General features: G+C 38.5%; 1 protein-coding gene across 1 annotated transcript; it reads right to left on the reverse strand.

The window, feature by feature from the left end:
• Nucleotides 1–688: 688 nt before the first annotated feature.
• On the reverse strand, nucleotides 689–11,621 carry LOC139721693 (STAGA complex 65 subunit gamma-like). The gene is made up of 10 exons (XM_071633023.1): nucleotides 11,449–11,621; nucleotides 10,608–10,725; nucleotides 9,673–9,794; nucleotides 8,089–8,198; nucleotides 6,904–7,025; nucleotides 5,356–5,499; nucleotides 4,217–4,260; nucleotides 2,840–3,182; nucleotides 1,787–1,914; nucleotides 689–756 (listed from the first exon to the last, which is right to left on the reverse strand). The coding sequence occupies exons 1-10, from the start codon at nucleotides 11,610–11,612 to the stop codon at nucleotides 744–746; spliced, it is 1,308 nt and encodes a 435-aa protein (XP_071489124.1). The 5' UTR covers nucleotides 11,613–11,621; the 3' UTR covers nucleotides 689–743.
• Nucleotides 11,622–13,643: the final 2,022 nt, after the last annotated feature.

Consider the following 13,643-nt stretch of genomic DNA (forward strand, 5'->3'; position numbering starts at 1 on the left):
AAAATAGAAAAAGAGAGAGTTAAAAAATGGAAAAAAATGTTGTGTACTTTGTGTACTTTCTACACAAAGCACATGGTTTAATACCTGGCCAAACCATTTACTGCTCTTCCCGAGACGAGAAGAAGATCGCAATTATTACCCTAGCTTTGCTGGCTATCCTTTCTTTACATCTGTGTCCAGTGGGAAAGCATGGGCAAAGCTAACTATCCAAGGCAAGTATGTATGCCTTCAAGCAAAAATCACCTTTAGGGACTCCAGCGTAACAGTCCCGGGCTCTTTTCACTACAAAAACTTGACATGCTGGCAAGTCTTGCTGCAATGGCAAGAGTCATGGTAATGACAAGAATCTCACTTCCTGATTGACTGTTGCTAAGAGCATTTGCCATTCTAGCAAGAATAGATATCCTAACATTTTCTATGTAATCCATGGGGCCCGCAGCAGTCTTCAGTGGACCACAGTGCTCCTAAGATATGTTCACATCCTCCTCCTTGCATCAGTTTTTTCTCCAAGTCATGCAATGGTTTGTATTTGTCTTGATATGATCATCTCACTGTCAAGATGGAAACTTCTAAGTGATTATTATTATCATTATTTTTTCTTCATGCTGGGGCAACGCGAGCAAACTTGTTTAAAATATATACGCATGGATGGAGTTGTAGAGTATCTTCTAGAAAGGGCTGATAAGATCTGAAGTGCGCTCTGGACTGATGATCGGAATCATCACCATCGTCCTGTATGGTGATCATTTCTTCTTCCTGTGTGGACAAAGAGACAATACAGCTATGTTCACACAAGTTGGATAGAAGCTTTCACTAATATTCCACATCTTGCAAAGCACACAGCAAGTTTGCTATCACAAAATTTTCTGATCCCAAAGTCTGCGATGATTGGAAGATTGCAACACATAAGAGTAGATTTCCTTGTATGGTGGAACACATGAAAGGAGAAAGGGTCAATGAAAATCTACAGAACATTGGAAGACTTTGCTGGAAAAGAGCACTTCAAAGAACCCCTAACACATTCATGGGAGGAAAGAAAAAGAGAATTTGAATACTCGCTTTGTTTGAGATTTGCTCATGAAAAAAAGACCATATTTATCATCCTATAAAGATGATACCAATCAACAGTTTTAGGTACTCTCTGTGCTTGGTGAGTGTCACATATCATGTTCAGTGATGTCAGATGTAAAAGTTCATGCACATTAAAGGACAAATCCACCTTCGTATCCATGTGGATTGAGTGAATGCAGCAATATTAGTAGAACACATCAGTGAAAGTTTGGGGGAAATCAGACAATCCGTTCAAAAGTTTTGAATTTTTGAAGTATCTGCACAGTCATTGCTGGATGAGAAGACTCCTACAGTGTATGATGTCATATGCGTACAACGCTATATTAAAGGAAAAGATAAAGAGAATTTCACAAAATTAAACTTTTTGAAAAAAAGTGTACACTTCCTCAACTCGTCACTGACGTATGTTAAGGTAATAATATTCCCCCTGCCTTCTTAAAGAGGCAAGTCATGTGTTCTTTTATTGTGCGAGAAAAGTAAGAATACATCCAATTTTCTTCATATTTTCTTTATATCGTTGTACACATGTGACATCACAAGCTGTAGTAGTCTTCTCATCCAGCAGTGACTAAGCAGAAACTTCAAAAATTCATAACTTTTAAATGGATTGTCCAATTTTTCTCAAACTCTTGCTGATGTGTTCTACTAATACTGTTGCATTCATTCAATCCACAGGTCTATAAAGGTGAACATGTCCTTTAAAAGGAAGACTTACTTTTTTCTCGGAGGCATCTGGAGTTGGATCTTCTTGTCTGTAGGTGAGGTGGAATCTGTATTTAGGTTGTGGCTTGGTATTTGACCTCCGAGTGATGGAGAACCTTGAATTATTGTTTCCTCTGCTTTCTGTGATGCATTTAAAAGAAAAATAGCAACAACAGTAAAAAAAAACAACAAGTATATTGTTGAATGCAAGACACAAATTCATTAGATGAAAAGGTCACTGAAGTGCTTTTACCCTATTACAGGTGGACCTCCTTTATAGCAAGCTGCTTGTAACCACAGAAATTTTATCATTATATCGGCATCTCGTTAAATCAGGGATATAAGCAAAAGAAAATATAAGAAACGGGACCTGCAAAAGTACCTTTCTATATCACGTATCCTGCGATATCTGGATTTGTTATGAGATCCAACTGTATATTGTAATAGTGGAAATTTTGCACGCATTATTTTTCACGCTCAGTCAAGTACTGTATACGCCATATATTTAGGGAGTCCAAATTTTCGTGAATCGGGACTTCGCGACAATTTCGTGAGTGGTTGAATTCGCGACCGTGGAGTACTGTACTAAACGGAAAAATGAATACATGTGCGTCACATTCATCAGGATCAGAGTAATTATTTTCATGTGTTTCTAATTTCGCGAATAGCACCTGACTCACGAAATTCGCGTTCCAGAGGTCTCAGGTTCGAATCCCGATGGAATCCCATTTTCTTTGCTCATTTTCCCCCTAATGAAATAAAGACCTCGCAAAATATTCAGCGTATACAGTAAGATGAATTTAGCATGTGTTTAATTCTGAAAAACCAAAACATAGAATAGTATCATATCAAAACAAGCAAAAAATTCATGATTTTATTATTGCGCTAGTTTCATGTCACACAATTTAACTCTGTATGATCAAAACATGAAAGAGAATTACCCATAAATACAACATGTAAAAAATTCATAAGGTTTCATTTTTGTGTAAGTGTCATGTGCAAAAAATTTCCACTTTTACAGTAAGCTAAACTTTTGTGTTAATTATATTATAAGGTGAGGACCTACCACATCCTGAGAGGACTCATCACCACTTATCACCTCCCTCTTGATACCGGTGCTACCAACCGCCTCCCCAGCATCCTCCTCCTTCACACCATACCAGTTGCCCCCTTCCTCCTCCTCCTCCTCCTCCGCCACCTCGACGCTCTCCCCACCACCTCCGATCGCCGAGCCCGGCACGGCCGCGGTGGCATCGTCCAGCTCCATGTTACCAAGGCTGTGGAAGGAGAGCGGCTGATTAGAAGGCACCTCGGAAGAGGATGTCTCACTCTGGTTCTCCAACACCTCATCCTGTGAGTGGGACTGAGGGTCATAGAAAGATGCGTCTGACAGTGATTCCTCCTTAACCCTGGCGAATCAGAGAAGAACAACACAAGAAAATGGCAAACAGGCATCAGCAATCCCGGTCCACCAATCATGGAATGCTTGCACTAGAATGAACAGGAAAGTCAAAATCCTACATGCTATTACAGAGAAAAGACACAATGATATACTGATATCAAATTAAGGTTTGTAAATATCATACCTCTTGCTAATTCAAAAGGGTCAGTGCAGGTAAAAGTTGTCAACAAAAGTAGATGGCTCCAGGTAAGTTATTGGTGATTTAGCTGTATTTATGAACACACTACAGCACTGGAAGTATATCTCTTTGACACACACCAAGCCATAGCAGGATTTACTGCTGTACTGCTACTGAAATTATCATTCATCTACAGGACTTGACCAAAAACTGAAGTTATAAACAATACAGAATGTATGTGTGTGTTTGTGTGTGTGTGTGGATAAATAAGTTCGAAAGAAAATATACTGACTCATAACATAAGGATCAACAGTGTATAGAATCAATGTACAATCAAAGAATTAAGAACAAAATAAGTACAACTCTGGTAAAGTACAACTGCTGTGGTGTAATGACTCTAAAAAAGAATACTGCAATTAGCATGCTTACATTTCCCAGATATCTACAGTCATGCCCTGTAACAACTTGGTAGAACTGGAGCACATTTTTACTTTACTCTTCATAGACATTCTTAGATAACTACTACTCTACTGCATTCTGATATTCTACTGCAAAAGCATCAAATACTATCCTGAGGTGAAAATGACATAATTATAATGATGATGATCATGACGACGACGACAACAACAACAACAACGACAACAACAACAATAATGATAATAATAATAATAATAATAATAATAATAATAATAATAATAATAATAATAATAATAATAATAAATACAATAATAATAATACTAACAATGACAATTGTTATTATTGTTAGTATTATTATTATTATTATTATTATTATTATTATTATTATTATTATTATTACTATTATTATGACAATAAAGATAAAAATCTCTCTAAGATATACTAACCTTGGTGACTTCTCATCATGTGCATGCATTTGATAATTTGGGTTCTGAAAGGGAAAAAAAAGAGATATACAACATCACCCACATATGATTTTGCTGCATAGCATTTGCAAGAAAAAAGTTATGTATGAAGTGCTAATTCTATTGACATACGGAAAGGTCTCAACCAATGCTTTATTGATGATAGACGACAAATCCACAACTATTTCTAGTTAGTAAGAAAGGCTATTACTTGACTAGATTTTGTTCTTTGTTTTCACTCTACATTTTGAAAAAAATGAAATATGATTTTTGAATGATGTGTATGGGGTGTGTTCTTGGGTTTTTTTTTTTTGTTTCTTTTTTACATTTTTGCATGTCCTCCTCAGCAGATAAGTTCTGCCTGTGTCCAAATGTCTTAACAGGAAAATGAAAATTAGCAAATTTTTGTGTACAAAACAAATGAAGAGCTGCTCAACACTTATATCAAAGTGAGTTGCCAATTTGTGCTGCTCTCTAAACTTTTACAAGTCATAATTTTTTTTCCCCAAATTCTCAATTACATAATTGTCTGATTTTGCTGTTTTCGTACAAAGCATCATAATATCGTGATGGACTTTGCCTCTGTCTCTCAAACACAGCATAAGATGATGGTTACAAAAACATCAATTAGAAAAGCACTCGGAGAGCACAGACCTCCATTAAGCAGCTCATTTCCACATAATTGATACACTAAAAGTGGCCTTATTTGCAAGTGATAAAGAATCCTTTCTAGTGTCTCCACCTCAGCTTCCTGCTGTACTTTGAGCGTGCACCTTAAATATATGCAGCTTGGATTCCCTGGTATAGGACCCATTTGCCAATGATAAAAAATCATTCAAAAATTGAAGAAAACAGTTCTTGGATCCAGACGACAATTTGGATCACTACCAAAATTTAATCATCTATTCCTTGTGTCATTACTACATTTTCATTTCATTTTAATTTCATCAAAATCCATTCATGACTTTTTGAATTATTCTGCAAAAAGACAGACAAAGTAACAAACAAACAAACAAACAAACCAAGGCTGGCAAAAACATAACCTCCTTGGTGGTGGTAATGATAATAAGTCTCATTTATTTAGGATATATCTGTATCTTCACAACCTTACTCTGACTCACCTGCATTTCTTCATATTTTTCTCTCAGTTCTTCTGTCCGCTTTGTGACACGGTCGTGGTAGTCCCTTATCCGCGTCTTCCAAAAATTGAAGAGGGTTTCCCTGCTCCCAACGCCGATTTCATAGAAGACCTGCGTGAGGGGATCCTGGAAAAACAGGTCATGAAAGCAAATGATTCAATTACACAGTTGCGATCTTTTGCACATTAACAGTCTGGCAGTATCCATCTCGGACGTATAATGTGATTGTACACTGTAAAACAAGGAATGTTCGCATGCATTTTAATTTTGTGAATTTCGCGAGTGCCAAGATTCGCGAAATTAAATGCACGTGAAAGTTCTTGTCTACACTATATGCACTGGAATGCCAGTGGCAATTCGTGAAAATTTCATGTCGCAAAAAAAGCCGTCAGCTCCAATTCGCAAAAATTTCATGCCGCAAATATATCATGTTTTGCAGTATACCAATGCACAGGTGAGAGTGCATTATTGGATATGTAGTGCACTTGAGGGTATTACAAAAGGTACAACATGCATCAGGTACAGGCGAGTGCATGCTGCACGACACTGTGAATACCCAAGAGTGTGCTGCATCTCCACTGACATCTCAAACTTAAACATGTTCATTATTTGTTTTATAAAAGCGGTCTATGTCCGCTAGTAAAACTTTGTATTGCAATACAAAGGGTCTACACATGTACTTTTCGATCCACTGAGCAGTCAACTGTGTGAATGGCTGCGTACACAAGAGATAACATGATGTGCTGTAATGCTTTATTATTGCGCACTTACTGCACTCCTGCGCATGTTAGAAAAAAAAAAAAAACTCAAAAAGCACACGTAACTCATTTTGGCAATTGTGAATGGCTACATTCTTTAATAATAATGATAATAATAAAGGACATTTATATTGCGCAGCCACTATAATAATATACTCTACTGCGCATTACAAAATGACACGCATACAGGAAATTCAAACAGAAAATACATTACTTCAAAAGATGACTTTTTAACCTGGCCTTAAACTCATTGATTGTAACTGCTTGTCTTACAAACAAAGGGAGATTATTCCATAATTTTGGTACAGCGTATAAAAATGCCCTGTCACCAAGAGTAACTTTTGGTTTCCCCGATGGATATTTCAATAATGTTTGATCCCGTGAACTTCGAAGATGATAAAATATTTGAGATGATGTTTTTAACTCTACAAGTTCCTTAACCATTTCATATGATACACTGCAGTGTTACTGATTTTGTAACTGCTGCATTGATAATGGCAGCTCATCATAATTATCCACTGACAACTAAGAATTCAGATTTTTGTTCTAAAGATTCGCATTGGACCTATTTTGCAGATGAAGAAGATGAAGAGTTTGCACTATATTCATTCTCTGTCAGTAACATCACATTACAGATTCATCACTCCAGCTACTATGCAAGTTAATCCTCTGAAAACCAAGTTTGGACAGTCTCACGGAGGATTCTGCCGGAAATGCAGAGTCTGATATCAGCTGGTAAGCAGTGGCTTAACAGATGACGTGGGAGAAATACCTGAAATCCAGTCTGACCAGTGTGGGCCTCCCGGTCAACGGCCACTCGCAGCAGCTTGCACGTGTTTGCGAGAAATTCCTGCAGAACGTCTGTCAGGGTTTCCAACGAGGATTCTTGGCTCGCTATTTGGGATGAACCGACATTGGGATCAGCACTTTGGAATTTGATTTTGATCCATTTACTGTACTTAAAAATTCTGAGGAAGAAACTATCCCTGTCATTTTCACAGGAAAATTTATTCAAAGCACTGTGAGATATGAAACGGTAGTTGAAAGCAGCAGTCATGAGAGAATTAAATGTTAACAGGCGAGCAAACATGGAACTGACTGCCCAAGCCCCCTTAGAATAACTCAGCAGAGGGGGTAACACACCTAGCCTTAAGTGCATTATCAGTAATTCTGCTGCCAATATACTCAAACTGGGGACCTCATTAACTACGTTAACAGTACCTTGACATAGGTTGCTGTCTTTGTTACTAGTAGGCATTACCAGCTCACCGTCTTCATTTAGAGGATTGTCCGAGCATATTGCACAAATGTCAAAGGAAATCATAAAGATATCAAACTATCTTGGAAACTTTAGGGTCAATGATCCATGTCAATTCAAATTTTCATTATTTCTTGTGTATGCAGTGTCTGAGAGTTTCTTTCTTGTTCGAATTGTTCTTGTTTTGTGTGAGCCTGCGTGTCATTTTGATTTTGTAATTTTACATTTGTATATTTATGTAATATGTATATCCTCACTTTTGTAAAATCATTTGTAATTCAGCCTCAGGCTGCGATCAATGATTTGTTGAATAAAGATACCATTAATAATAATATATAAAAACTAGAGATTTCAAATGCATACCGTTACCCACAGCAAGAGGACAATTATTGCAATCAACATTCAAGCAAGCTTTGTTTGATACATATGCACTATTCTTGGTAATACCTGCAATCAAATACTGTAAAAGTGAAAATTTTCATTCAAAGTAATTTTTCACGCTCGGTGGAGTAAGACAAATTTCGAATGATTTTCATTAAGGGAAATCAAAATATAAGATAGTAATGATAAAACAAGCAAAAGATTTGGATGTTTTTATTTTCGCACTAGTTTCGTTTCCACTTTTCAACTTTTACTTGTCCACTTTTACAGCATATTGTAGAAGTTTGATGGTGCGCATTTATCAGCTGATCCACTTACTGTCATAACCACTGTGAGCACAAATAGTGGCTGCTGCTCGGCGGGTGAGTTGCCTAGCAACACTGGAATCAATTTCTACGCTTCCATCTCTCAGCTGTAACCTTGGACACCTGTTATGATGACACAAATATCAAAGAGTCAGAGATTCAAAGAGTAGGATGCAAAATCTCAAGCAGTGACTCCACTTTAAATGGTTGTTAATACCCCCATTCCACAGAGATTTTTTCTCATTGGTCACTCATCAGAAGCAAAGATTGTTGCTTCTGGCCACCTATTGAAGTGTATTGGATCGAGTATCAGGTGAGTGTCAGACAAGTTGCGCGTGATCCTCATCTGATGATCTTGCCTCATCGGATCACAGCCCAACATGTCTGACACTGACTTGATAGTCGACCAACACAAGTCCGATTCATCGGACTGTGATCCAGTACACTTCAGTGGGTGGCTGGAAGCAATAAACTTAGCTTCTGATGAGTGACCGATGAGAAAAAATCTCTGTGGAATGGGCGTATGAGAGAATGATCTGCTAAGACCTTTCAACTATTTTTTTCATACAAAATCACATGATGCATGGAAATGCAACATACTGTAAAACGAGGAATATTCACGAGCATTTTAATTTCGCGAATTTCGCGAGCAGCAACATTCACGAAATTAAAATGCACGCAAAAGTTCTTGCCTACACAATATGCAATGGACGCCAGTGGTAATTCACGACAAAATTTCATGCCGTGAGAAAGGTCGTCAGCTCCAATTCGCGAAATTTTCGTGCCATGAATATATCGTGTTTTACAGTATACATACGATATGAATTATGACATTGTATCGAATCTGTCTGGCAGATGACACATATCAGAGAAATGGGAAAAGGTAAGCAGAGATGCCAAGAAAATCAGAGAGCAGCTGGGCATGAGATGTTTTGGCACGTCAGCGCCATCCACGAAAATGAAGTGACTGAACAAGGGCAGGATGCGGGAGGGGGTTACGTTGAAGAGCTTATTTTAGCTGTAAAATGTGCGGTCTGGTACATACCAAATATAATATTTTGTCTTATTCTGATAAAAAAGATTTTGTCTCAAAAAATGTGACTTTTATGGTGGTTGGAAATCTATGTTTTGGGTTTTTATTCTTTTTTGTTGTGAGGCAAAAGTCTCATGCCTATTACATGAGACAGTTTGGTAGGTCTGAGTAAGGAATATTTCAGCTCTAATACATCACTGTCAAATTCTGACACAGAGTGATCTTTCATTTGGTAGATAATTTCAATTCATTGCCGCATGAAGTATAAGCATAATGTCTTTAAAATGTGAAAAAGAGCAAACAGTGGTTAAAGCAGAATAAGAAATACAACTGAAAACCATCAAGTTTCACTATTTGACAATTAAATACATAAAAGTATCAGTAATATATCAGCATTACTATAATATCAAAGCTTGAGATTGACATTATGAAGAGAAAGACGTCAACCTACCAGCTACTATTTTGGTAAACTGAGCAGATTAAACACATTGAAATCTTCTTGGCCAGTATATATGAAAGAGTCAAAATTTCTGTGATATTACCTCTAATTCTATCATGACATACCCTGGTCTCTGCCTAATCCCTGTGATGACGGGAATGGACGATGCCATCTTCTCATCTTTCACAATCTGAGGCTGGGCCAGGAGGGGTGGCAATCGAGGGCGGGAGAACCCATCGTCGGATTTCTGTATTCAAGACCAAGAGAGAAGATCCAAAGCAATCACAAATGAAGTAAATCTGACAAAATAATATCTAATACTTAAAGTAATAGTAATCATTAAACAGTGATAATGATAGTATTCATGACAATCTACAATGTGCTACCTCCATCTAATAATTATGTACAAGTTGAAGATGAGTAAGATGTCATTAGGGAGACGCTGACTCACTGCTTCATTTATCTGTACACTCCACACACCAGAGACTGCAAACTTGCACGTCAGGACATTTGTTTTACATAAGGTTTTCGCACTCATATTCAATCTATTTCATCCAAGCCATGACAATTCTCAAGACTTACCAAAATGGAACAATCCATTTGAGACAATATCTTTTTTAATAGGAACAAGCCAAACTTATTATTTAGTATGTACCAGATAACAACAGCTTAAAAAAGATAGAGCTCCTTTCTGTGGGAGGGCAAATATCCCTCTCCCACACCCTTCACTAGCTCGGTCACTTCACTTCCTCTGACACGCCTGATAAGCCATATTACACCTAGCTGCTCTCTGACCTTAGCATCTCTGTATGTTTTGTGTGGATTAATTTGAAAATCTGTAGTACTAGCGTTTCAAATATTGAATGCACCAATGCTTTATCACTGATGGTCATAATCTATCTGTTAGTTGTTTGACCAGAGAGGATCAAAGGATGAGCACAAAAGAAATTGTGTAAGAAGGAAATAGATTATATATTATAGAGCATATATATAAATATATACTTTTAATTGATGCAAGTGCTCCTTATGTAGTATGGTGATCATTTGTCTGAAAACTCACAGTGCTTTCATGCTGATTCTGGAAGGTGCTCATTTTCCCTCTGATCTGTCTACAGTGTTTCAGCAGATCAATGGTGTGAAGGCTGGTCCGGTCTGGTCGACATAACTCGGGCTGAAGTCTGCAGACAGGATAAAGTTGACACAGAAAACACACACACATACAAATGTGATTGCAAGCAAGACCCAAATTCTTATCAAATCCCCAATTCAGCGTGAAATATTGAAAATTTTTGTTTGTTTGTTTGTTTTTTACCCTGACAAATGTAGATCCTCACTTGAAGAGAAATTCAAATTGTAATCACTGCAGTTAAGATCAATTTAAATCCTTGTAAAGAATTCAATTCACAAGCAGGCAATGCCTGGACCAACACCATGTATCCCCCTCCTCAGAACAACTAGCCAAGGACAATACAGTGTCTTGCCTATAAAGAGTTCTTCTGCTGCTGCTGCCAGCAGTGGAATCAAAATGTCTTACCAAATAAAACACAATACCTCTCATCAGGTCTTGAAGATTATCTGATTCCCACAGGAAAGAGGAAAAAGGAAAATGGCCTTTGAGAGTCAAATAGCCCTGCAGCTAAAATGTGTCAAGAAACCTATGCAGTGGTCATATGCTAATTTCAAAAGAATTTTCGCCTTTCACATGAATTTTGATTGATTTCAGATAAGATTTTTGGTTTATATTGGCATTGTCCAATCACCAAAAAAAGCTAACAAGAGTTTTACTGTTCTCTCATCTGCCAATTGAACAAAGCGGACGTCATCTAAGCATCTAAGCATCTAATCCAATGGAAATAAGCAGAACATCTGACCATCATATGGGAGCTACGTTGTATACTTACAAGAGAACTTGAGGTTTCTGCTGAGCTGAAGGCTGGTGTAAGTGAGGGGCAGTGACCTGAATGCTTGGTGACTTTGTTGCCATAGCATCTATGTCCACACCTGCTGATGCGGTACCTGCTGCAGTCATTGAAGATGGCATCTCTCCCCAATAACCTCTGCTCATGTTGGAAGACTATTGTTGATGACAACCAATGAAACAAAAGAAGTGGGGTTTGATGCATCTCATTTGGGAAATATTCACAAAAAAATTGCACTTAAGAATTTGTGTCACTTTCACACACTGTATTGAATAGACTCGTTTCAGCAATGTATATTCAAATACTATGCATATTTTGGCCTCAACAAATACAAAGCTTGCCGGAGGCTAGTCTGATAAAGACACATACACTTTCATTGAGACACCTTTCATAACAGCTACAAAATGCTAAAAATTCATACTTTTTACCTCAAATTTCATGTTTTACTTACATGAAATTGATCCCTATTAAGACTTTAATTTGGCATTACAATCCATAGAGTGCCATTAAGCAGTGTCTACAGCAAAAATTTGCATGTCTGACTGCAAATACTGTCCATCGCCGCACTACTTCAAAGTGATTTGTAGTGAGCATGGCGTGTGTGTCACCTTCAGTCTAGCAATTGTTTCTGTGTGTGCGCTGCTTGAGTGTATCAAAATACCTCATTGCGACGTAACTTTTCAATAGCTGCACAGTGATTACCATCTTTGTAACTTCTGCCTTTACTATCAGAGCGGAGAAAAGTGAACCACAGTGTGCAGACTGCAGACCAAGTGATAAATCATTGTTTTTGGCAGTTGTCAACTGTTAAGTCAAAATCAAAAACACGAAGCAAAACTGATCACATTCAATAGATTTATGCACAGGTAGGTGTGAGTTACCCCAGCCCAGGCTTGCCCATCCTACTACCGCTACCCTGATACCAGACAAGGGAGGACGAAAGATGCTATGCTGTGGAAATCGGCCCTACCGCTGTATCAATCTCGCGTAAATGTAGCCTTTTGACAAGGCCTCGTGGCTGAAGATTGAGACTAACTCGCCACACCGAGAACTGCGAGAAACGGGTGAATGGCGCAGCAACGAGGCCTTTTGAAACCTGGGTTTTTTTCCCTACCGCCTCCCGACGAAGGTGAATATGAATTATTCATATATTCCAGAGACTCCAACCCAAAGCACCTTCTGATCTGTTTTTCCTCCCGCCTGAAACCCTAGCAAACGGGAGACTCCAAGTTGATGTGTGCGAAGCGCCAAGTTCCGTAGTAGTAGTAGGACTAGCTAGTCTAGTAAGTTAGTACGGACACGCAGCAGTGATGGTGCATGGCATGGGCCTAGTTTCTATTTCACGAGTATGCAAAAGGAACTTATAATGGGATTGGGTGAATGAAATGCTACATTACTACGCTGTAGGAAAAGAAACATACATGAACTGTTTTACAACTTGCAGAAAGGTTCTATTGAACTACCCACCATGCCACACAGGTACAGTCGAAATCACCCATCACAGGTGTGCCATAAACTATAACTTTCACAAAAAGCATTAAATGGGACTGAACAATTAGAATCGGTTTCTCTTTTAGAGCTCGGAGAACTGGAAACTGATGCTGATCACTGTCGGAAAGTCAAAGAATACCACTTTGATGCTTTAAATATAAGATATCAGAACGTCGGAGTTTTTTTAACGGCCAGCAACTAAACACGGTTACTGACAAGGATGTCTTTTGGTCCCAGTAACAGGCTCTTCGTCTCAGGATAGCGTCTCATCCCCAAAGCATCAACATGACACAAAACGTGTGCGGCGATGCGGCGTACAGCGGCAGCGGCGGCGGCGGCCAGCGGCCAGCGGCCAGCTCGCCAGCAAACTCTACGCCAGCAGCGCTGGCTGCTGGCGGTTTGCGATTTAGCGCGGTAGAACGACGTGTACGACTTACCTACTATTTGAGTTCCGTGTTGCTTTGGTTGGTGACTTGCTGCTGTTACGTTAGCTGCTGCGACTCGTAAGTTTATTTCAGTGGTTGTTTCTGTCGCTATTGAGTCTACATATCGGATTATTGAAGATATACCACATCCGACCGTAATAAATTCTGATATGCTCCTAGAAGGGTTTTAGATTTACATGTGATTACGTGAATGATATGCCGCCAGATTCGAAGTCATTCATTTGTCAGTTCAGTCCCACT

The sequence above is a fragment of the Diadema antillarum genome, unplaced genomic scaffold (genome assembly GCF_040938485.1).
Source record: "Diadema antillarum isolate AM-2024a unplaced genomic scaffold, OU_Dant_1.0 scf00000147, whole genome shotgun sequence".
In the NCBI taxonomy this organism is placed as follows: domain Eukaryota; kingdom Metazoa; phylum Echinodermata; class Echinoidea; order Diadematoida; family Diadematidae; genus Diadema; species Diadema antillarum.